Source organism: Elephantulus edwardii, unplaced genomic scaffold (genome assembly GCF_000299155.1).
Source record: "Elephantulus edwardii isolate Elephantulus edwardi_28Jun2011 unplaced genomic scaffold, EleEdw1.0 scaffold00270, whole genome shotgun sequence".
Taxonomy (NCBI): domain Eukaryota; kingdom Metazoa; phylum Chordata; class Mammalia; order Macroscelidea; family Macroscelididae; genus Elephantulus; species Elephantulus edwardii.
In genome coordinates this window covers 585710-610550 of record NW_006400020.1, presented here as the reverse complement: position 1 = coordinate 610550, position 24841 = coordinate 585710, and the positions used below count along the sequence as shown (strand labels likewise).

The window sequence follows — 24841 nt, the reverse complement described above, 5'->3', positions numbered from 1 at the left end:
GAAAAATGTGATTGACGTCACTTGATTGTTCATATAGGAAATAGTTAAACTGGCGTGTGTTTTCCTGCATATATTGTAAATAACAAAATACATTAAAAAATATTAGAACAAGACATCTCTTACAGGAAAGGTCTCTGATGTAAAGAGGAAATGTGCCCAGGGCCACACTAGCCTTTCCTGGTTTCCAGACTCCCAGCCCTGCAGTCTTTTCCCATAACCCCAAAGGCAGTACCAGGCTTTCCACAGCATGGTAAAAACTGAGAATTAGCACAAATTGAATGGCTGCCACTTGCCAGAGACTACATTACATAGTTACAAAGATTACCTCCACGGGTGAGGGAACACGCATAATAATCCCATTTAGAGGTGAGAAGACATGCACAAAAGGGAAAGGTTTACATGTTGCTGTAATGCTGGACAGGTTTTAACAGATCCTTCATGCAAAACTAGACAAGGAAGAAAAGCCTGACAATCTACTTCTAAAAAAGCAACCCATGAAAACCCTATCGATATATCAGACAATATCATCACTGTATGAATCCTGAGCCAACACTCTAGCAGATGACAATGCTCCACTGGGTTCTTCTGTTTCCAGAAGGCACCCCACCATGCTGTCCCTGAAGGAAAAGATCCTCTTTGTCCCTAAAACAACCCCTTGAAAGGCGTAGCTCCTCAATTCTTTGATGTGAAGTATCTATTATAAAGGCACTGGTGCATAAACAAGGGTTAAGTGTAGAAAAGTCCTGCAGAATCATGCTTTTGGGCTATGACCTGACACAAACTGTGTAGAGATATTCATTTGTTGGACACTGGCTCTCACGTAATGAGTATGGAACTTAATGAAAAATACAAGTGAGCTAAGTAGGAGAAGAAGAAAGAAGGCTATGGCTTAATCTTTTCCAATATGAAGACTCGTTTTTTAAACAACCTTCCTGCCACCTCTATAATGTTTTAGCTGCTAAGACCCATTAAGTCAGTCTTTGACTGACAGCAAACCCATGTGACAGAGCAAGACTGCTCTACAGAGCCAATCATGAAGTTGAACTGTATAGCTTAGGAAGCAAAGATGGGCATGTTCCATCTCTCATACTTTAGACATGCTGCTAGGAGAGGCTATTCCTTGGAAAGGGATATATCATGCTTGGAAAGGTAAAGGACCAGAAAAAGAGAGAAATACCCCCAATAAGATATACTGACATAGTGACTGCAGCAGTGAGCTCAAGTCAGAAATGGTGGGCATGGCACAGGGTAGAACAGGACGTTATGAGCTGCACTCAACAGCATCTAACAACAACAATGAGAAGAAGCCACCAGATCTCTCTCCAGTATGCCAGAGAGGGCTCCAATTAAGAAGCATGGAAGCAAAGAATGAAGAAGTGGAAATTTACAAAGCACAATTCACAAACTTCACCATTTTGCTGACTAGCAGCTCTGATGCTTGTCAACAGTCAACATAAAAATTAATGAATCTAAATGTACACTGACATTTTTTAGCTAGCGAAACCACAGAAAAAAGCCACTTACTAGAGGAGGGATATAAAGAGGGATGAGAGAACATTATAAGAAATTATCTGTTTCTTCATAGTATTGAAGTCATAATTGTATTTCGGAATTTCAGTTCTGTAGGACTTTTTGTTTAAATACACACACACACACATACACTACATGGTTTCAGTTGGTAAAAAAGTAACTGTGATTTAATATGGGTTAGTACTTCTTGATGTGCTTGATCTTTTAACATGAGAAGGTTTTATGAGTAGCCAATTTCAAATTGGAAAAGAGGGAGAGTGTCACAGCAGATATTGACTTCATCCTGAAGCCAAACCACTTGCATAAATGGACACATACCCAATAATCCTAATAAGCTTCTAGAGAAAACTGCAAGGCTGCTTTTTAATAAAGCTTCAGTGTCTGGATTTGGTCTAGACTGAATGAAAGGGGGGCAGGTAAGAATGAAAATGGTATTTGCCCAAGCTAGTGTGACACATACACAGTCACACTCACAATTTTTTTTTAACTAAGATCTATTTTTAGGACATAACTACACTTTCTGCATTTGACTGTGTAGATCATAACAAACTGTGGCTGACTCTGAGAAGAATGGGAATCCCAGAACACTTGATTGTTCTAATGCGAAACTTATACTTGGACCAGGAGGCAGTCGTCAGAACAGAGCAAGGGAACACTGCATGGTTCAAAATTGGGAAGGACGTACGCCAGGGATGCATCCTATCTCCGTACCTTTTCAACCTATATGCAGAACAGATTATCCGGGAGGCTGGGCTCTATGAGGAGAAATGTGGGGTTAGGATTGGTGGATGATTTATCAACAATCTGCGTTATGCGGATGACACAACCCTGCTTGCTGAAACTGAGGAGGACCTGAAGCACCTGCTGCAGAGTGTCAAGGACTGCAGCCTACAATATGGATTGAGGCTCAATGTCAAGAAGACAAAGATTCTCACCACTGGACCAATCGGCAGCATCAGGATGGATGGTGAAGAGATTGAGATTGTACACAGCTTTAGTTTGCTTGGCTCCATAGTCAACAGTCTTGGAACCAGCAGCCAGGAAAATTAAAAGGCGCATTGCCATGGGAAAGTCTGCTGTTAGGGACCTCTCCAAAGTGCTGAAGAGCAGTGGTGTCTCTCTGGAGACTAAGGTGCGTCTGATACAGGCCATGGTCTTCGCAATCACCTGTTATGCATCAGAGAGTTGGACAATGACCAAGGAGGACAGAAGGAGAACTGATGCCTTTGAGCTGTGGTGCTGGAGAAGAGTACTGAGAATACCATGGACTGCTAGGAAAACAAATAGATTTGTCCTGGAGAGGGTTAAACCGGGTGGCTCCTTGGAGGCAAGGATTCTGAGGCTCCGTCTAACTTACTTTGGACATGTAGTGAGGAGAGACCGGTCCTTGGAGAGGGACATCATGCTTGGGAGGGCGGAGGGACGGCGCAGGAGAGGAAGGCCCTCTATGAGGTGGATTGATTCAGTGACTAGGATAATTGGGATGGGAGTGTCAGAGACAGTGCGATTGGCACAGGACAGAGCGGAGTTTAGGGCTGTTGTACATAGGGTCGCTATGAGTCGCAGGCGACTCGACGGCACATAACAACAACAAGAACAACTACACTTTGTTACCCATCCACCCTGTCTACCTTACAGAAGGGTATAATACAGTGAATACTATAAAGTAAGTATGAACACCTTTAAGGATTGGAATCAACATAAACTGACAGGGAACCACTTCTTTTTAAGTCATCATAAAAATGTTAGTTAAAGAATTTGCTCAAATTTGTATTCGAATTTTGAAAATAAACTAGTAGGGGAAAAACATGAATGAAAAATATGAATGAAACATACTATAAAGGTACTACTATATGAAAATAAAAAAAATTTTTTTAAATGCCTTTCTGCAATTCATCTCAGCCTTTAGGATGAAAAAATACTACAATCTTTTAATCATATTTAGTGTATTAAATTGAAAATGCAGGTTGTGCTGTATCTCAGGCATATATATAAGTTGCAATCAGCAACACTAAAAAGCAAAACTGAGTTCCCATAAGGACAAGTTGAAACGGAGTGATAAATTTTGAAATTTCTTATGTGACTCCAGAAATGAGCAATCGGAAAGACTAGCGTACAAAGTTAACTGTTAGGTTTTAGAAACTATCTTTGACAAATATTTTCATAGTTTTTATCATAGCAATTCAGTAGTTTATCTGCATTTGTGGATGTGCTGAAAAATGTTCAAATTATTCAAAATATTGAGAGAATCTTGTTAAGTTAGTTTTAAATTATGAATGTCAAAAGGTTATTAAGAAAATGCTGCTGTCTATACATATTTGAAAGTAATTTAAATGGTCAGAATGTAGAGACTGAATTTTATAGACTAAAATAAATTGTACATAACTTTAAAAAAAAGTTAGTGACAATCACAATTTAAGACACTACCCTAGTCATCAAGAAGAACTCATTTAAGGATCATCAATACTACTCCAAATGTAGCTGCAGTCTAAGGCTGAGAACGTCCATGCTACATATATTATTGTTGTGTGCTGTTAAGTTAACATGTCAAGCTTAGATTCTTTAGACAGTAAATGTGAGAGGAAAAACAAGAGTTAAGCCAATACACTAAATGTGCTGAACCTACTGCCACTGCCAACAAGTCAATTCTAACTCATACCAAACCTTACAGGGCAAAGTAAAACTGCTTCATACAGCTTCTAAAGCTAGAAATCTGTTTGGACATATGTTGCCCCCATCTTTCTCCAAAGGAGCAGTTGGTGGGTTCAAACCACCAACCTTTCAATTAGCAGCCAAGCTCTTAAACCATTTTGCCACTTTGTTATCATTGTTATGACTCTCAAATCAGAATTAACCCACAGCTGACCCTTCAGTGGGATTTCAGAGGCAATAAATCACATAGAGGAGACTGCCCATCTTTCTCCTGCAAAGCAGCTGGTGGATTCAAATCACATGCCTTTGGGTTGGCAGTGAGGCTCCTGACCAGTAGGCCACCAGATCCTTAACTATGTGCAGCATATTTAAGTAATAACAAGAAATTAAAGGTACTAAAATATGTCTAGTTTCCAGGAGTTCCTGGATGGTACAAATGATTACACACTTGACTACTAACAGAAAGGCTGGCAGTTTGAAGCCACCCAAAGGTGCTTCAGAAGAAGGACATGATTCTGAAAAACTGGCCACTGAAAACCGTATGAATGTAACTGTACCCTGCAACATGGGAGCACACGAGTTGGAATCGACACAGAAGATGGTTTAATTAGTTGACTGTTTTGCACAGAAAGGGGTTTTCTGTTTAACCTCTCTCACTACCTTTCTTCTTCAGTCTCTCCCCACTCCCTCTCCCACACTCACAGCAACTGTGGTTCTTTGACACCCAAGTGTTTATCAGGAAGTACACTCAGATATACAATAGCTTTTCTATTTCCACACACATGTGCATGAACATAGATGCGCACACCTCATGAAGTCCTACTCATTCTTCTGTTCAACTCACAGAGGCGGAACAAACCCCTCCTACCCTATGCTGCCCACATATTCAGTTCAGTTCACTGCACACACACTTCCATCATAGCACTCGCCACACCAAGGAATCACTGGAGAAACATTAACATTGGACCTTAGCTTTCCTTTTGCTGTTCTCCCCTCCCCTCTTTTTATTGTGATTGCAATTAAAATTTACAAGGCAAAGTGGTTTTCCACATTTTGCTTTATTACATTAATTACAATGCTCACAGGGAGGTCTTGTGCATAGTCCATAGAAAGGTGCACTGGTAACGCAAAGGCCATGTATTGCTTGGGGTTCAAATTCACTAGCTGCACTGAAAGGGGAAACTGGCAATCTCCTCCTATGCACTTTATAGCCTCTAAAAATCCACAAGAGAGTCAACTATAAGTTGGCAATGATTTTGACTTTTGCTCACAAAGTAGTAACATTATTCCCACTTCTGCTCTGTAATTCTCATTCCCACTAACCCTTTAATCCAAATCCTGTTTTCTGAGCTCTATCTCTGGGCAAATTATACCTTTCTGATTTTATGTCATTCAGTTATTCACTTTCTTACTCACACCAACAAGCACTGTGCCTAACACCTACCTAATGCTAAGAAAAGTACATTAGGCATATGCAGAAAGAAATAAATAAATAATTAGGGAAAATAACGACTTCTGACATTAATTATTTAAAGATATCTGGTCACAAAACTTCCTTATGTCTTTGCATCTGACTACTGTGGAAAATATATTTCTTGAATGCTAAGGAGGCATCTTCCTTTACCTCATAAATGATATTACATACATTATTTAATAAAATGAAAAAGCAAAATTTGTTTCTCCATCAAAAGGACTGGATCAAACACAGTTCTAAACAAGAGAGAATTGCTGCAGTGTTCAAAAGAGCTTCAGTCAAAGACAGCCACTTAGTAAGAACAACTTCAACTGGCCCCTTTCTTTACCCACCTTTTAATGCTCTTTGACAGCAGCTAGGCAAGCGAGGAGCACTTACCAGGTTTGTTTCCTTCCCTCTCATGGCCCAGTTGTCCCTTGGTGTTCAAACCACAGGTATACACTTCCCCATCCTCCAGCAGGAAAACAGAGTGGTTTCCGCCACAGGCAACTTCCTTGACACTTCTATCAGATATGAAGCCACACACCTGTGGCTCTGCCACTATCCCCTGCAGGTTGGTACTGATACCAGGCTGGCCCAGAGACCAATATCCCCAACATAACATTGTTCGTATCCTTCAGGATGTCATGTAGCCTAGAAGAGAGAATTTTAGAAAAAGACAATAAAAAAAAAAAGGATCAGAGAAAAACAAACTTTAAGAAATAAATGTAACCAATTTTAAAATAATTTTTAATCTTCTTCATGTCATTTACATTGCAAAATAAAATATTAATATTGTTGAAAGTAGTTATGTTGTAACACTAATGATAGTTTATGTATGGATAAGTGTTTTTAAAAAGCATTTTTAAATAACTCTTGTTTTTCCAAGTCTTTGAAGTGAATACAGCCAGCTAGATCACATGATTTATGCATATATAATTTGCCCAATTTGCTTAACTGCTATGACGTACACTAATTTATTTCTTCATTTTTAACATTCTGTGAGCTTCGTTTATTTCTCCAACTAATAATTATATAAGTAACATCACTGAGTTTATATTAAACTAGTCATCATGCTAAGCATTTGTATCACCATCTCACTTCATCTTAACACCAGCCAACCCTACCTTGTTGTTTCAGATAGAGGCTTGATTCAGAGAGATTAAGAAGCATGTCTAAGGTCACACCGCAAGAAGAAACAGAACTAGACTTTGGCTCTGACACCAAAGTCCATGCTTGTATCTACAGAACCACACAAACACTCAATTTTCTGTATACACTCCATGTGCAGTGTCCTGAACTCTTAAAAATAAAGCTACCTTCCAGGAGTGAAAACAACTCTCCCACTCGCCATTGGATGGGAGGACATTGCTCATCTTTTGCCCATGGAGCTGATGACAGACTTAAACTGCCAGAGATTCTCCACCCTTGGGTTGGCAGGGCAACTCCTTACAGACTAGGCTACCAAGTACACTCAGTGTGTCCAAAAATACGGTATCAAAAAGCAATGTCCAAGCAAACGTTTGTACATAAATGCTTAGGCTATTAATTTGTATAGGTTTTGTTTCGCTTTTTTCACAACTTCCAATTTTCTGAGCTTTTCCCCACACATTATGTATTCCAATATTGATGGATCTCTGCAGTTGTTTGCCCTTATTTTGAGTCATGCCACATCAGCAAATGACGGTCCCTTCACTGGCTCATAGCTTTACCCCATCCACATCAATAAAGGCGACTGTACTTTGAGGAGGCACCTCTTTCCTATGGTCTTCCAACCCGAGAACCTCATCTTCTGAAATTATCTCAGACAATACTCTGCCACTATCTGTAGCATTTTCAAAGACATATTATTGCAGAAGGGGATGACCAGTCCTGCTTCCTACTCTGTCACTGTCTGGAAGCTCCAATGAAATCTGTCCACTATGGGTGATCATGCTGGTTTAGTGCCTAGCATCACGGCAACATGGAAGACACCACAGCATGACAAAACCACAGCCAGGTGATGGAAACAGACATTCAGTGGACTTAGTCACACTAACCCAAAATGCTAACAATGTAAATGCCCAGCAAGAGGAAAATGGGTAAGCAGACAGTACTGATAAAATAAAATACTACTCATCACGTAAGGTCAGCTCACTGTGTTGGCCAGGAACAGAACTAGACCAACTGTCTGAAAGGCAGCTATGTTCACCATAATAATACCAATGCTGCACATCCCAGCTGATGCCAAGGGAGCATCCCAAGGGAGCTCTGGTGGCTTAGTGGTAAGGATTGTGTTGCCAACCCAGCAGCACATGGTTTGAATCCACCAGCTGCTCCATCGGAGAAAGATGGACAATCTCTCATGTGATTGCCTCTGAAAATCCAATGGAGGGTCAACTATGGGTCAATTTTGAATCGATGGTACACAGCACCGATATCGTCAAGTTAAAGGGTAAGGGGATAGTTATCAGGAATGAGGACTCAATATTAATAAACAGAAAGGTCGAATGTGAAAAAATAAAAAGCAATATATAAGAGATTGATCAGACATTGTGGTTATAAAGCAAAATGTCTATGAATGATCAAGTTAAAAACCCAAAATGATTTGTAAATTTTCAATCAAATAAAAAATGGATTTTTTAAATGAATCATATGAAAAATAAATAAAAGGCCAGGGAGAAGATACAAGAATATGATTGGAATGAACTTAACATAAAGAAAGCGGCATCCTCATGAAACTATTTTTTTTAAAATTTTATTTTAATTGTAATTTTAATAAAACTTTACAGAAAAGTTAATTTTTATTAATTCACTATTGCACATCTCACCCCTCCCTCCCTTCATTTGGTTTTTTGGGTATTTTTTTTTCATATTCATTCATTATTGCACAATTACCTCCCTCCCCTGCCCCCAGTCCTCTTTACAATGTACCTCTTACTCTGGGCTGCTGTTGTACATATAATTCCTAATCATATATTCCCTTTAAACAGTTTTTTCCTTCATCTGTTCCAATGCAGTATTCATTATTTATATCCTCTTTTTCTTCATTTACACCCAAATCCCATGTAAGTCTTGTTTTATAACAGCAGTATTATGCAGTATTTGTCCTTTTGTGTCTGGGATATTTCATTCTGTATAATGTCCTCCAGGGCCACCCATGTTGTATAATATTTTATGAGTTCCTTGTTTTTCAGTGCTGTGTTGTATTCTATTATGTGACTATACCATAGTTTTTCTAACCATTTATTTGTTGATTGGTTCATGTAACTTTGCTGAAAAAGGTAGATTTGCTTCTTAATAAAATTCCTCCAGTGTGTTATTTACTACCTTTGTCTACTTCATACTTCTTCCAAGCTCCCCTTTATCTGAACTTCATCAAATTCAGCTCACTTGTGAACAGGGATGGCACTTGACCACTGCCAAGCCAATAAACCATAAAACAGAATCCACACCAAGCCAATTACGGACCATCAGATATAATGACCCACAAATCCTTCATATGCTTAACAACAACAAATAAACAGTCCACTTCGGTCAAGTCTATTCTCTGTGGTGGTTGAGTTTTTCCATTTAGTTTCCAAAATTATCAATCTTTATAGGTAAAAACCTTTCTCCCACAAAGCAGCTGGTAGATTTGAACCACCAAACCTATTAGCAGTGCAACATGTAACGTACTATGCCGCTAGTTCCTTAACAAGTAATCTTAAATATTGATTTCCAAGGTAAATTCTACCAACGGGAAAGCACACACTAACAAGATGAGCAAAGCATCCAAGTCTTGTTGGCGTGTCTACTTGTCCTCAGACTCATTGCTGTGGAGTACTAACTGACACACAGCTGACCCTGCAGTAGGTTTTCAGAGGCTGTAAATTGCAAGAGAGGAGATTGCATATTTTTCTCCCACAGAGCAGCTGGCAGTTTCTAACCACTCTTCTTTGAGTTGGCAGTGCAATTCCCTACCCACCAAGCTTCTCATTATTAATTTGGCTTCCTGGATCTACTGTTGTTGTTGCTGTGTAACATAAAGTCAGAATCGACTCATAGCTGACTCTCAGCAAGTTTTCAGGCCAGTTAATCGCACAGGAGGAGACTGCTCATCTTTCTCCTGTGAAGCAGCTGGCAGATAAAAGCCACCAGCAACCTGGATCCATTACCTTCTTGTAAACATGATTAGCATGAGTCAGTCTTTGGAAGGTAGCTGATCTTTAGATGCTTTTTTGGTCAAAATTTGTCAGTCTCTCCCCAGTTATGTAGTTTGCTGTTGTTGTGTACCACAGAGTTGGAACTGACCATAGCTGACTCTCCGGTGGGTTTTCTGAGGCAGTTAATTGTATGGGAGGAAACTGCCAATCCTTCCATGGCAGAGCTGCTGGTGGCCTTGAACTGCATGCCTTCAGAACTGCAGTGCAGCTTCTTGCCACTAGGCCACCTGAGCTCCCTAACTTAGCTTTTGGACTCCCAAAATTTGATACCATCCCAGAACACACTTGATTTTGCTTATGTAAAACCTATACTTGAACTAGGAAGCGGTACTCAGAACAGAGCAGGAGAAACACTGCATGGTTCAAAATCAAGAAAGGAGTGTGTCAGGAATGCATCCTGTCTCCATAACTCTTCAATCTATATGCAGAACAGATCATTCCGGAGACTGGCTTTATGAGGAGAAATGTGACATCAGGATTGGAGGAAGATTCATCAACTACCTATGTTATGCAGATGATACAACCTTGCTTGCTGCAACTGAGGAGGACCTGAAGTGCTTGATGTAGAAAAGTCAAGGGCTATAGTCTGCAATATGGACTGAAGTTCAACATCAAGAAGACAAAGATTCTCACCACTGGGCCAACTAGGAGTACCATGATAGATGGACAAGAGATTGAGGTTTTTAACAGTTACAGTTTGATTGGCACCACAATCAACACTCTTGGCACCAGCAGTCAGGAAATCAAAAGAGGAATTTTAGACTGACTTTCTGCAGCAAACACTTCAGGTCTGCCTCAGTTTCAGCAATCAAAGTTGTGTCATCTGCATAATGTAGGTTGTTGATGAATCCTCCTCCAATCCTGATGTCACATTCCTCCTTATAAAGCCCAGCCTCTCAAATAATTGGTTCTGCATACAGACTGAAAAGAGATTGAGATTGAGACAGGATGCATACCTGATACACTCCTTTCTTGATTTTGAACCATGTGGTGTTTCCTTGCTCTGCTCTGAGGACTGTTTCCTGGTCTGGGTATAGAAGCAATCTAGGTCATTATGATACACTGCTCAACCTGCTGTAGACTCTTCTGAAGAGACACTGAATCTCTCCCCTAAAAATCATGTGACTTCTAGGGGACAGATTCAGTTCTCATGGGGAAATCTGGTGGGTCTCACTCAGATTATGAATCTGCTGAGTCTCACTTCAGCAATGTTCAGTAACACTGAGCATTTTGACCCCCTACATTCCTCCTACCCATCTTATCTCACTTTCCATCTCTTCCTTCCTGTAAGGAGCAGAATTTTCTTTCTTTCTTTTTTTCTTTCCTTCCTTCCTTCCTTCCTTCCTTTCTTTCTCTCTAAAACAGTTATGAAAGCTACTGCAAGAGAACACAGGATGGTACTGCAGCTCACTCTAGTTCAGCATTGCTGATAGTCCCCTGAGATGCCCCATGCCACCTTGCCCTAGCCTCTCTGTTTTCTGCCTCTAATTTCTCCATCGCAAAACAAATAAAAATCACTTTTTCTCCTCATCACATCTGGCACTTACCCAAATCCTTGTTCTCACCTATTCCTAATAAAAGATTTGTCATCATCCTAGCCAGGTGTGGGAACCAAAAGGACTAGAGGTGAAATCTCTGATTTATCTCACTAGCTACAAAACCATGGGGGGAAATGTTTAACCACTTCCTGTTTCCTGGTCTCCAAAATAGAGTGAAAAACAATATTGTTGCTGTGAGAGGTAAGGAGAGTATACATGTGGAATGTGCCCAGCACAGTGCCTGCCATATAGTTGTGAATGCCCAGTAAATGTCAGCTCATTGTTGTGGGAGAAGGGTGTGTTTCCATCACCTGGCTGTGGTTTTGTCATGCTGTGGTGTCTTCCATGTTGCCGTGATGCTAGGCGCTAAACCAGCATGATCACCCATAGTGGACAGATTTCATTGGAGCTTCCAGACAGTGACAGAGTAGGAAGCAGGACTGGTCATCCCCTTCTGCAATAATATGTCTTTGAAAATGCTACAGATAGTGGCAGAGTATTGTCTGAGATAATTTCAGAAGATGAGGTTCTCGGGTTGGAAGACCATAGGAAAGAGGTGCCTCCTCAAAGTACAGTCGCCTTTATTGATGTGGATGGGGTAAAGCTATGAGCCACTGAAGGGACCTCCATTTGCTGATGTGGCATGACTCAAAATAAGGGCAAACAACTGCAGAGATCCATCAATATTGGAATACATAATGTGTGGGAAAAAGCTCAGAAAATTGGAAGTTGTGAAAAAAGTGAAACGAAACCTATACAAATTAATAGCCTAAGCATTTATGTACAAACGTTTGCTTGGACATTGCTTTTTGATACCGTATTTTTGGACACACTGAGTGTACTTGGTAGCCTAGTCTGTAAGGAGTTGCCCTGCCAACCCAAGGGTGGAGAATCTCTGGCAGTTTAAGTCTGTCATCAGCTCCATGGGCAAAGGGTGGGCAATCTCCTCCCATGCCATTAACTGCGTCTAAAAACCCACTGGAGGGTCAGCTGTGCATAGGTTCTGACTCTAAGGCACTCAAAACCAACATACTCATTTTAGGGAGCTATAGCAGTGTTCACCATCTCATCTCACCAATGCCTAGTATATCAATATTTATGTGTTCCATTTCTTCCTTAACAATATCTAATTTTCCTACATTCATGGTTCTCACATTCCATGTCCCAATCACCAGTGTCTGCTTACAATTGTTCCTCTTCCTTTGTATTTCCATACTTGAAAACTCAACCTCCTTTGCCTTTTCTGTTATCTACATGCTGTGCCAAGAAATCTGGAGAACAACCACTTGGCCAACTGACTGGAAGAGATAGATATTTGTTCGTATCCCAAAGAAAGGTGACCCAACAGAGTGTGGAAACTACAGAACAATCTCACTGATTTCACATGCAAGCAAGATTTTACTGAAGATTACCCAAAAACGACTGGAACAGCACATCAGCAGAGAACTACCAGAAGTCCAGGCTGGGTTTAGAAGGAGTCGTGGTACTAGCGATATTGTAGCTGATGTTAGATGGATCTTAGCTGAAAGCAGGGAATACCAGAGGAATGTCTATCTGTGTTTCATTGACTATGCAAAGGCATTTGACTGTGTGGATCATAACAAACTATGGCTGACTCTGAGAAGAATGGGAATCCCAGAACACTTGACTGTTCTAATGTGAAACCTATACTTGGACCAGGAGGCAGTCGTTAGAACAGAGCAAGGAAAAAAAATAAAAAAAATAAATAAATAAAAATAAAAAAAATTTAAAAAAAAATAACAGAGCAAGGGAACACTGTATGGTTCAAAACTGGGAAGGGCATACACCAGGGATGCATCCTATCTCCACACCTTTTCAACCTATATGCAGAGAAGATTATCCAAGAGGCTGGGCTCTATGAGGAGAAATGTGGGGTCAAGACTGGTGGACGATTTATCAACAATCTGCGTTATGCAGATGACACAACCCTGCTTGCTGAAAATGAAGAGGACCTGAAGCACCTGCTGCAGAGTGTCAAGGACTGCAGCCTACAATATGGATTGAGGCTCAATGTCAAGAAGACAAAGATTCTCACCACTGGACCAATTGGCAGCATCAGGATGGATGGTGAAGGGATTGAGATTGTACACAGCTTTAGTTTGCTTGGCTCCACAGTCAACAGTCTTGGCACCAGTGGCCAGAAAATTAAAAGGCGCATTGCCATGGGAAAGTCTGCTGTTAGCGACCTCTCCAAAGTACTGAAGAGCAATGGTGTCTCTCTGGAGACTAAGGTGCGTCTGATACAGGCCATGGTCTTTGCTATCACTTGTTATGCATCAGAGGGTTGGACAATGACCAAGGAGGATAGAAGGAGAATTGATGCTTTTGAGCTTAGGTGCTGGAGAAGAGTATTGAGAATACCATGGAGTGCTAGGAAAATAAACAGATTTGTCCTGGAAAGGGTTAAACCGGGTGGCTCCTTGGAGGCAAGGATTCTGAGGCTCTGTCTAACATACTTTGGACATGTTGTGAGGCGAGACCGGTCCTTGGAGAAGGACATCATGCTTGGGAGGGTGGAGGAACAGGGCAGGAGGGGAAGGCCCTCTATGAGGTGGATAGATTCAGTGACTGGTAGATTCAGTGACTGGGATAATTGGGATGGGAGTGTCAGAGACAGTGCGATTGGCACAGGACAGAGCAGAGTTTAGGGCTGTTGTACATAGGGTCGCTATGAGTCGCAGGCGACTCGACGGCACATAACAACAACAACAAAGCAGTGTTATGATAGGGAGCTGCACTGCCAATCTGCATGGGGCTCAACAACACTAACTTTTCTGCTGGAGAGAGATAAGCAATCTTCTCCTTTGCAATTTACTACTTCTTGAAAACTGCTGGAGGGTCAGCTATAGGTCAGTTCTGTCTCAGTGGTACACAACAACATACACATTCTTAGGTTTAACACTCACCCACAAATCTAAACGTTAGAGTTTTGTACCCACTTAGAAGCATCTCATAAAAAAGACTAGCAATCTGCTTCTGTAAGATTACTCGCTCACTTTCTCATGACCTTCCAGCAGGTTTACACAGGAGGCTGTGAATTTCCACAGCAGGAAATTGACCACCTTGTTCCCTGAGAAGCACTGGTGGATTCGAACCACCAGAGAGGTGTCAAATTTGGGTTAGCAACTCACTGTGAATCAGAGCTCCCCCTCTGATTACAGCCAAGAAATTCTACTGTGCAGTTTCATTCCCGGAGCACAAGTGCACCATGAGAATCAACTTGAGAGTAAGTGGTTCAGTTCTCACTGATTTAGAGTCACTGTGTAAGCCGACACCAACAGAGGAGTACCTTTAAGAGAGCACTCAGCAGGAACAAGGACCCCAAAATAGGACAGGGCGTGTGATTCCTTTCTTTTCACTACAATTCAATTTGCACTGGTTGTGTTCTGTCAAATCTGCACGACAGCAGAGGGGCAATAACACCATCTGTCCTAACATCCGTGAAGGGTATTTAAGGTTGCTAGGAAAAAAGGGTTTTGCCTGTATTTTCTTCCAATATCTGGGAAATGCAAGGTGGTAAATGAAGTTCTTTTAACAGCCCTCCTAACACGTGACTGCTAAAAAGTAAGCTGCAATCCTAAAACTTTGCCCCTTTCATAATTGGACTATGTGCAAAGCAGTCTAACAATCGAACCCTATTCCTCTGGATGTCACAGAAACCTAAATAGCATCCAGGTAGAACTTTTAATCTCATTTAAAACAGGGTTAAGCTTTCTTTCAAATGAGCTTAGATATCATTATCTACATAGTGAACAGTGAACAACTGAAATGAGAAACAGGAAACTTAGTTTTCTTCACTTTCAATTTCGAATTTTAACATAAGTAGCCATGGATGGTTAGTGGCTATTTTACTGCATGATACATTTAGGAGGTGCAGAGAGGAACACACTCATGAAAATAGATACAAAGAAACATGTTCAAGACTGTCTGTTAACATTCAGCTACAGTGACACTTTGGAGTTCAATGATTTTTAAAAAATTTATTTTGGTTCACATTGGAGTTAATTGATTTTCCATTATCATCAAAAATGCTGCTGTGTTTTAGGGGTGAATTACAGTTTCATTATTCACTTTTCCCACTGAGGGACAAGGTGGCGTTAAGCACTGGGTTCCTAATTCAGACTGTTCATCTAAATCCTCCAAGACACTCCAGGAGAGAGAGATGAGGTAATCGGCCTCTGTCAAGACTTGCAGACTCAGAAACTCTGTGGTACTGTTCTACTCTATCCTCCAGGATTGGTATGAGTCAGAATAAACTCAATAGTAATGGGTTAGTGACGGACAGGTGAGTCATTTTTGTCTTTTCTATTTCCAACAATACCGCAATGAACATTCTTGTACATAGTGCACACTGCTTTAACTTGGTGGTGTAGTCTGTAGCACACAGTGCTGCTAGCCGAAAGGGGGTGAGTTCCTGGCAGTTCCAACTCAGCAATGACTCAGAGGGAGAAAGATGAGTGATCTCCTCTCATTAAATTTACAGCCTTGGAAACCTGAGAGACGGTCCCACAGTCTGGATGACTCAACAGCCGTGGGTTTGCTTTTGTTGGTTTGGTTTTTTTAATGTGAATACCTAACCCTGAGAGTCAGCAAGGTTGAGTCACTTATCCAAAGATTATGGAAGGAAGTAGCCAAAATAGAAACTTACTTTGTAAATATCAAAAGTAGGATTCAAGTCCAGTCCATTAGACTCACAAGTTCATGTGTGTGTAGATGTATGTGTGTGTGGGTGTGGGGTTGGGGGGGGGTATGTGTGTGTACATGTGCGTGTGCATGTGCTCCTCTCAAAGTGAGGAGGAATACATGTCTTACAATGATGGATGGTCAGGGGCAGGTAAACTTTGAGTCCTTTGTAAATAAATGGAATGGACAAATCAGGGCAACTAAACAGAGAAGAACATCATGAAACAGAGCCATGCCACACATTTCTAATTCGGAAAATAAAAGTTTAAAGATATTGAATAAGTGAGGTCATGCTGGGAAAATAATCATGGTCATGTTTACAAGGAACTTGGAATTTATGTTAGTCAAAGAAAGTGTGAGCAAAGCAATCTGAACAGAGTGAACCAGATGATTCTGTCTACATAGACACACTCGCCCCTGCAACCAGTAAATATTTCTAAATGTAATTTATTCCCCAAAGGAGCAATAGCGTTCAGTTATTAAAGGGATCTTCTTATTAAAGAGGTCTTAAAAGTCCATTTGCTCCTACCTCTAGAAGAATAATAACAAAGTGAAAATCTCTCTCTCTCACTGTGGTCAAGTTGGTTCCTACTTATACGATCCTGCATCAAGTTTCTAAGCCTATAAATCAAAATACCCTGAGGGGACTCCCTATCTTGCTCCTGTAGAGCCTCTGGTTTGAGGTTAGCACTGCAAATGGCTATGAATATGCCACCGGAGCTCCCTAATTGAAAACAATAGGTTTGGGGGTTTTTTTTCCTATTTTATTTTAATAATTTTAATGAACACTTACAGAGATTTTGGATTTCCATTCATTCATTGCTGCATTTTTCTCCCTGCCCAGTCCTCCCTCCTGCCGCCCCCCTCCCCCGGCCCCAGTTTGCTCCTCTCTTTGAAAAGTAAAAGAAAAAAATCTTTCTTTGATATACAATCCCCCTGCACCTCGCCCACCGCCCCCAGTACACTCCACTATGCAACCTTAATTGTGGACTCTCGTGATAACCATAATACCCTATCATACATCACTTTTAAATTATTCTTTCCCTCATCTGTTTCAATGCAGTATACGCAATTTATCCAGTTTTTCTCAGTCTTACCCTAACCCTGATATCAGTCCCATCTTCCCACTAAAAAAAGGCAAGAGAATTCCCTCCTTCTCTATTCCCCTAAAATTTGCTTTGTTGTTGTTGCTGATTGCCATTGAGTCAAGCACAACTCATAACAACCCTATGAACCAAAGGCCTGAAGCCTTTCTATAACTATTGTCATTTATCAAAGTTCATAGAGTTTCTAGGGGCATGTTGCTTAGGAAGTAGATGGCACTCCTGCTTCCAAACCTCTCTTAAACTGGGAGCTCCATCAAACATTGTCCACCCTGGGTAACCATTAGGGCATTTGACACCCCAATGGCACAAGGTTCAACATCACAGCAACTCCAGGTTACCTCAGTACAGCGTATTGACAAAAGAATGCAGTACCACTTAGAAGAATATTCTTCCAAAACATAATAACAACTGACTTTTAAATACAAAGGCCCTCCCTAAGGTCTGTGGACAAGAGGCTTAAATAAAACCAACCAATATAGTATGTTGTTATTACGTGCCATTGAATTGCCTGCGATGTATAAAGACCGACCCTATGTACAGCAGCTCTGAACCCTGCAAGTTCCTTTTCTTTGCAAAATATAGAAAAACAAGGTTGTCTGCTGTAGAGCCAAGAAGCCACCTCTTTTCAATCATCAAGGAAAATCACACACCTACTTCTCAGTATCCTAGAAGGAAATTAGCAGAACTTCAGGTCAGGTGCCATAAAGATATTAGAAATCTAGGACTTCATCTTGAAATCCTTGGGTGGCACCAAAAAGGAAACACTCAACTCCAAGAAGAGGGTTATTCAGACTCACTCAGAGGCAGGTACTTCAAAAGGCAGGTCTGACGATCTGCTTCCAAAAGTTCACCTCTAAACCCCCATAGTTTTACTCTACACACACAATGTATTTATTGCTATGAGTCAGATTTGACTAGTATATAACAATTTTATCTTGAAAACATAAATATTATGTTGTACCACTTAGCTACTGAAAGGGTCTGATCCCTTTCTGTTTGCAAACTCTTTAGCCCAATGTCTGTCATATTTTGTTCTGATGCTTATTCACTATTAAAGCTTTTCTTTCTCTTTTTATATTTGTACATATGTTATGTAGGTTGGGAGTAGATTTTGGGTTTTGTAACTTTTTCTCCAATATCACTCAGCAAGAAGCTTAAATTCCTAACCTCATTTTAATGGCAGCTGAGACCTTCAGAGGTCCCTTGGGAAGTAAGTGGTTGAAGCAGGACCAGAAACCAGGTCTCCTGCCTCCTGGGATCACCTTGTTCTCCTCCCTCAAAACATAGCTAAAGGAAGGTATTAGAATTTTTAAAAGTTCCTATCTACCCAGCAGCTTTTAATAGATTGAGTCCTTTGCATATATTACCTTGTTTAATCTTTGTGTCAATTTTGTGAGTCAGATATTATCGCTATTGACAAGGGGAGTAAATGGGTTCAGAGAAATTAAGTAACTCACCACAGGTCAGATACTTGACATTGGAACTAGAGGCCAGGAGTATTGCAGCTCACCTTACAGATCTGAAAGGTAAGGAAATAACAAATAACATTAATAAAGGATTTGGCAAAGTACTTTCACATCACTGAAAAAAGAGACAGAAACAAACTTGTAAGAAGAAGAATATCTTGAAATTATTCAAGTTTGAATATTCATCCAAACACTATCACAAAGATGGAAGATGGTTAAATACTAACAAAATACTCTCTATCCAAACAGATGTCACTTCTGCAAGTGTAGGCATAGATAGCACTTCATAAAATTCTTGCATTTGACAGGGAGGAGTAAAAATGAAATTATTTTTCAATATTTAATTTTCATTTACAAAGATGGATTGTTATGTTGTTGTTGTTGTTGTTGTTATGTGCCGTCGAGTACAAAGATGGATAGTTCTGAAAAATTATTTTTAATATGTTCCTTCTTTTTTCCATGTACTACACACATTATAGTCAATTTGCCACAATATTAATATTTCCTCCTTCTCCTCCTTAACATTACAGGATATTTGCTGCAGAAGGAGGAGAGACTAGGGCATCTTTGTTGGTAAGTGAGGTCAAGTCAATTCCAATTCAGAGCAACCCCACAGCCTCCCAAATGGAAAAAAAAAGAACCTTGAATAATTTAAAAATATTATCACACTTTATTCCTTTCTTCTTATTGAGAGAATCCAAATTTAATGTGTAGCATATCACTTTTATTTCCAAAGCTATGTGTATCTGGTCTCCAGTAGGGCCTACTCTCATTATGTACACACAAAAAATTATTAATTGGTTATACAAATCTCCCCCCACTTCTAAAAGGAAAAAAAAAAATCACCCAAGCAAGCCCACTGCTCTCAAGTCCATTCTACCTTACCTTACCTAACTAATTTAAATTTGTTCCTTAGAATGCAATGCTATAAATAATGGACTTAAACCACACTGTTTGGAGCATTTTTGAATCCCGGTTTCTTAAAAAATAAAACCCAAAACAAAACAAAATCCAATTACTTAATAAAAAAGTAGGGCTGAATGTGGATAAATGTTGGAGTGGGTTGTTGGTTTTGGTGTGGTTGGGTTGGTTTTTTTTGGGGGGTGGGTGGGTTTCAGTCAAAGGAGGAGTTTTGCCAGAGGATTCTACCCTGTCGCCTAGATTCCAGCTAATGCTATTTCCCAAAGGTTCTTAGGCGCCTTCTTTACAGGGTCAGACAGTGATATAGAAGATGTGATTCATCTATTTTGCTTTTCAAAAGAGAACTTAAAATATACTATTCCTCCTCTCTGATTTATAATACCACCACTCCCGCCCTCAGGGTAAAGGAAAGTACAAAAGCTGCACAGTAATCTACCTACTAAAATATGACACATCCTCTCTCTGCAGCGTCACCGGATTTTAAAAGGCTGCTAATCCTGATTTTAAACTTTTTTCTCCCCAGTGGTGAGTTAAAAATCGGGCCACTCGATGTCACCAAATCGTAAAATGGAAGGTTAAAGAAATATCTTCCTATGTGGAAGGGGCCAGACCAAAATACTAAAATGGAAGAGAGCTCTTAAATTGTAGTTCTCAAAGCATTCCATGCGTGGTGAAAGCCAGCAAAAGCACAGAGGGTTTACACTATGAATTAGGGTACTCCCTAAACCTAAACCGAGCTGATCTCTTAACAAGAAAACAGAAACAGTGTTACACCAAAAGCAAAGTAGAAAAATACACACACAATACACACACACACACACACACACACACACACACACACACACACACACACACACCCCCAATGGACAGTTGTCCTAGGTACTGTCTCTACAGCACTCTGGCTCCCTCGTTCCGGGTTACACACGCTCTTCTCTCTAGTCCTGGTTGGCCTTCTCCATACAGTGACAAATGACTCAATGTCCCACCTGCCTTCAAACGTCCAAGCCCCTGACAACCCCGGAGCCCATCCGCGCACTTGCGTGCGTGCACACACACACATCCTCTCCTTCGCCCCGACCCCGCCCAGGAGGCGGCCCCCAGTGGAGACCAGCCCGGCGAGGCCTCCGCGAGGTGGGTGGTGCCCCGCGCCGCAGCCCTTACCGGTGCTGTCATCGCGGACGCCAACCCCACGTCCCCAGCGCAAACTCCAGGGGTGGCGGCTCAGCTCCCCCAGACCCCGAGTGCCCGGCCCCCGCGCTACACGCCAATGTGCACCCCGAAGGTGTCATCTCCCAGTTCCTCGCGGATCCCCGGAATTTAAATGGGGGCGGGTTAGAAGAAAGAGGAGGGTCCTTTTTTTTTTTTTTTTTTCACTTTCTGCGTCGTAATTTCTCCTGATCTACAGGCACGCGAGTCGGAGCAAAGGGGGGCTCCCATTTTTCAGGCTACTCAAGGCCTTTCCCAGCGCGGGGTGGGGCAATGTTTGGAAATTGGGCGAGCCCCCAGGAACGCTGAGGAAGCAGGCGGGAGGCCCGAGAGGCACCCCAGGTGCGCCCCGTTCTCGTCACAACCCCGCTGCCCGCGCCTTGCACGCTGCAGGGGCTGCTGGCGCCGAACCCTGATGCCCCTCGCGCCAGGCCCACAGCCCAAGGGGTCTCCCCAAGTCCTCGCACAAGGCGCCCCGCAGCCGCCGCCGCCGCCCCTCGGGAGCCGCGCGCTGACAGCCATACCCAGGAGAACGCGGCGGCTGCAGCTCCGCGGGCCCCTTCTCTTCGGACCTCTGGGCCCCGATCCACGTACCTTGGCCTCCGCCGCCCCACCTAAACGCCGCTCGGGATCCCGAAGGTGCCAGCCCCTCCGGCCCGGCTTGGGGTTTCTCGGTTTTCGGCGTCACAATAATAAGGAAGTTTCCCCGCAAGCCTGCGGGCGGCTGAATGCACGGGGTGAGTGACTCCTCCGCTAGCCAATGGACGTTATTCTGGTGTTAGTTCTCACCAATAGCGACAGCGGCGAAGCTTTCTGGAGGAGGGGCTACGAGATCCGCGGGTAAGGGGCGTGGAGAGGCCCAGGCTCAGGAGCGGGGCAGGGGCGCCGCGAGGTGACAAGACCTGCAGGCGAGGGGACTGGGACTCCGACTTGTGTCAGCCGAGATCGAACAAGGCAGAAGGCCGAGTCTCGGCGCTGGAATTCGAATGCTTTTTTTTTCTCCCACTGGCATGGAAGCAAGTGGATCAACGATTTTATTTCCCCCCAGATTCTTGGCTCCGTTCTTATTATTTCCAAAGAGGTGACCAAAACCCTTGAGCACAGTGTAGAGAGGGTGACAACTGAAGTTGGGTTATAAGCGTTGTATTTCATGATGGAGGATATATCATTCGCCTGCGGGAGGACGGTGCAAAGCACCAAGCCGAAATGCAGAGCTGCCAGCTGGAGAGACGGAAAGGTGGTTGATGTACCCATCGCGTGATCAGGGTTCTTTAGGAGAGTTGGAAGCCCCAAAGAAGAGGAAAGGATGGAGATTGGAGGGCGGTAGCCGGGGAAACACGAAAATAAGAATCCGTGAGCTTGCGATCTTAAATCTTCTAATCTGAAGGATGATCTGGGACCTAAAACCCAGCAATGTGGATAAAGAAGTTTGCCCTCCCCACTCTCACCGGCCCTGAGTCTCTAGAGCTTCCTCCTCCTCAAGGTCACGAAGCGCATTCAGACTTCCCTTGGCCACCAGATCAAGGGAAGCGCATTCAGACTACGTGAACCACAGAGAGTCTTTTGAAGAGCCCGTTCTCAGAAAGGCAACTGCAGGCATCTGCCCCCTTTAACTTAACTCTGAAATGCCCAGCCCTCTGAGGAGGTTTTGCTTTAACACAAAATGCTGCTTCTTGTGGAAGAATTTCTGTAATCAGAATTTCAAGTATCTGAATCACCCCAGGTCAGCAATCATCTGCTCTGAGAAATGAACACATTGATCTAGGGCGGGAGATGGGGCGTGGGGACGGGGTGAGGGCCGAAGTCTTGGGAAGTGATGCATACTGATGATGAGGCAATGCCCACTAGCATATGAAACCATAGTGAAATAGGCCTAAAGTGATATAAGAAAACCATACAAAACTTTGAAATTTGAATCACACTGAACATCTTTTAGAAACACTGAGGAAGGAAGAGACTATTTCCTTATGTTCCAAATATGTGTCAGTTTCCCCAAAATTCATGCTGGAAAGATAGCCCTAATTTAGAGATTAACAACTTCATCTTACTTGGATCCCCAACCAACACAACATGGCACCGGCACTCAAGAGATCAAGAGACATTCACTGGGAAAGTCTACAGTCAGGGACCTCTCTAAATTATTGAGGACCAATAATGTTTGAGGATAAAGTGAACCAGATTCAGGCCATGGTCATTTCAACCACTTGGTATGCATCTGGGAGCCAGACAATGAATAAGGGTGACAGAAGAAGAATTGATGCCTTGGAGCTCTGGTATTAGAGAAGAGAACTGAGTATCTTATGAACTACAAAAAGAATAAACAGATAAGTCTTGAAGACGTGCAGCCAGAGTGTTTCCTGGAGGCAAAAAATGCTTAAGCTTCATCTCACATACTTTGGGCATGTTGTAAGTGTGGCTAACCCTCAGAGAGGGACATCATGCTTAGAAAGGTTGATGAAAAAGAGGAAAATCCTCGGACAGATGGACTGACACAGTAACTGCAGCAATGTTGCTGTTGTTATTGTCATTGTGTACCATCAAATCAGAACCAGCCCATTGCTGAGCCCATTGAAAACCCCTCTGGTGGGTTTTCAGAAGCAGTAAATTGCAAGGTAGGATGCTGCTCATCTTTCTCAGCTGTTGGATTCAAACTTCATGCATTGTGATCATAGCACAGCTTCTCTAACTGCAGCAATGGGCTCAAGTATGTCAGAGATTGTGAGGATGGCACAGTAAAGGACAGAGTTCAGACCTGTTGTTCATAGGGCCACTATGGATTATACTTGATTCAATGGCATCCCACACCACCACCACCAATTTGACTTAATATTATCAAAGAGCCCTTGTGGTGTAAAGTGTAGCATGTTTGAGCTACTAAAGTACTGATATTGTTGATGATGATGTTAGGTGCCCTTGAGTTGACTAAGAAGGATCATCCATAAAATCCTCCAGTTGAGCCCTCTATTGCTGTCAGTGTATCAGTCCATATCACTGAGGGTTAGCTTCTTCTGCTTACTCTCTACTTTTCCAAACATAATGCTTTTTTTCAAGGAATCTCCTTGCAACATGCCCAAAGCACATGAGATGGAGTTTCACCCTCCATACCTCATTGCACTTCCTTCAAGACAAGTTTGTTTGGGATTTTTGGCAATTCTTGCCAATGCCACAATTCAAAGACATCAGTTCTTCTGCTAACTAAAAGTTCAGCTGAACTCAACTCATTACCATGGAGTCAGAACAAACTCACTACTGACCCTCCAGTGAGTTTCAAAGGTTTTAAATCACAAGGGAGGAGATTTCCAGTCTTCCTCCCATGGAGACACTGGTGAATTCAAATCATGAGAGGTCTGATAATGGGATCATTCTCTGGACGAGGCCACTAAAGATCCCAACTAACAGGTTGGCCAGTTTCAATCCCGTTTAACCTCAATGAGCATAAGAGTCATAGCTTTGGCAATAGGAAGGAAAGTTGCCATGAACCAGAAGTTTTTATCTTTCTTCCCCCTCCCCCCGCCTTGTTTTTAGTATCTCCAAAGTGAGGTGAAGGCATAGCCAAAGAAGAGTCATGGCAGGAAAAGGAGTACTTGAAAAGGAGAAACTGAGATTTTTATAATCAATGTTTGGTTCAATACAAAAGCTGAAGTTTTTCATATTAATTTCCATCTTAAGAGAAGGATTGGTAATCAAAATCTCAGGTATGATAGATAGAAGAAATGAGAATTGATGTCTAAATTACAAACTACGGTACTGTAAATTTTATTGCCAAGTGAACAGTCAAAACCATGGGAATTTACTCATATAGAATAACCAGTGAAGATACATAGAGTACTTCATTTTAAATGAACCAATGTAAAATGGTGCTTTCCTCAGCAAGTAGCTCCTCTCTTTACCAAAATGGTTTAAAATGGCCCCAGTAACAATAAGTCATAACATCCACTGCTAATACGTAGATTCTAACTCACAGCATACCTGCAGGATAGAGTACAACCAGTCCATAGTGTTTTCAAAGCTCTAACATAAAAGGTATTCTATGTCAAAATAGGCAGAAAAAAATACGTCACCATTAAAGAGGCCACCAGCT

General features: G+C 41.9%; 1 protein-coding gene across 2 annotated transcripts in view; it reads right to left on the bottom strand.

The window, feature by feature from the left end:
* HERC3 (HECT and RLD domain containing E3 ubiquitin protein ligase 3) overlaps positions 1-21507 on the bottom strand; it is a 158203-nt gene extending 136696 nt beyond the window's left edge. Inside the window, exons 1-3 of one of the 2 annotated variants that reach the window (XM_006900006.1) lie at positions 21355-21507; positions 18625-18686; positions 6035-6289 (exon numbers count right to left, since the gene is read on the bottom strand). In XM_006900006.1, the coding sequence (XP_006900068.1) occupies positions 6035-6260 (226 nt within the window). In that variant the 5' untranslated portion in view covers positions 6261-6289; positions 18625-18686; positions 21355-21507. The remainder of the gene's footprint in view (positions 1-6034; positions 6290-18624; positions 18687-21354) is intronic. The other variant, XM_006900007.1, reaches the window with a different exon arrangement.
* Positions 21508-24841: the final 3334 nt, after the last annotated feature.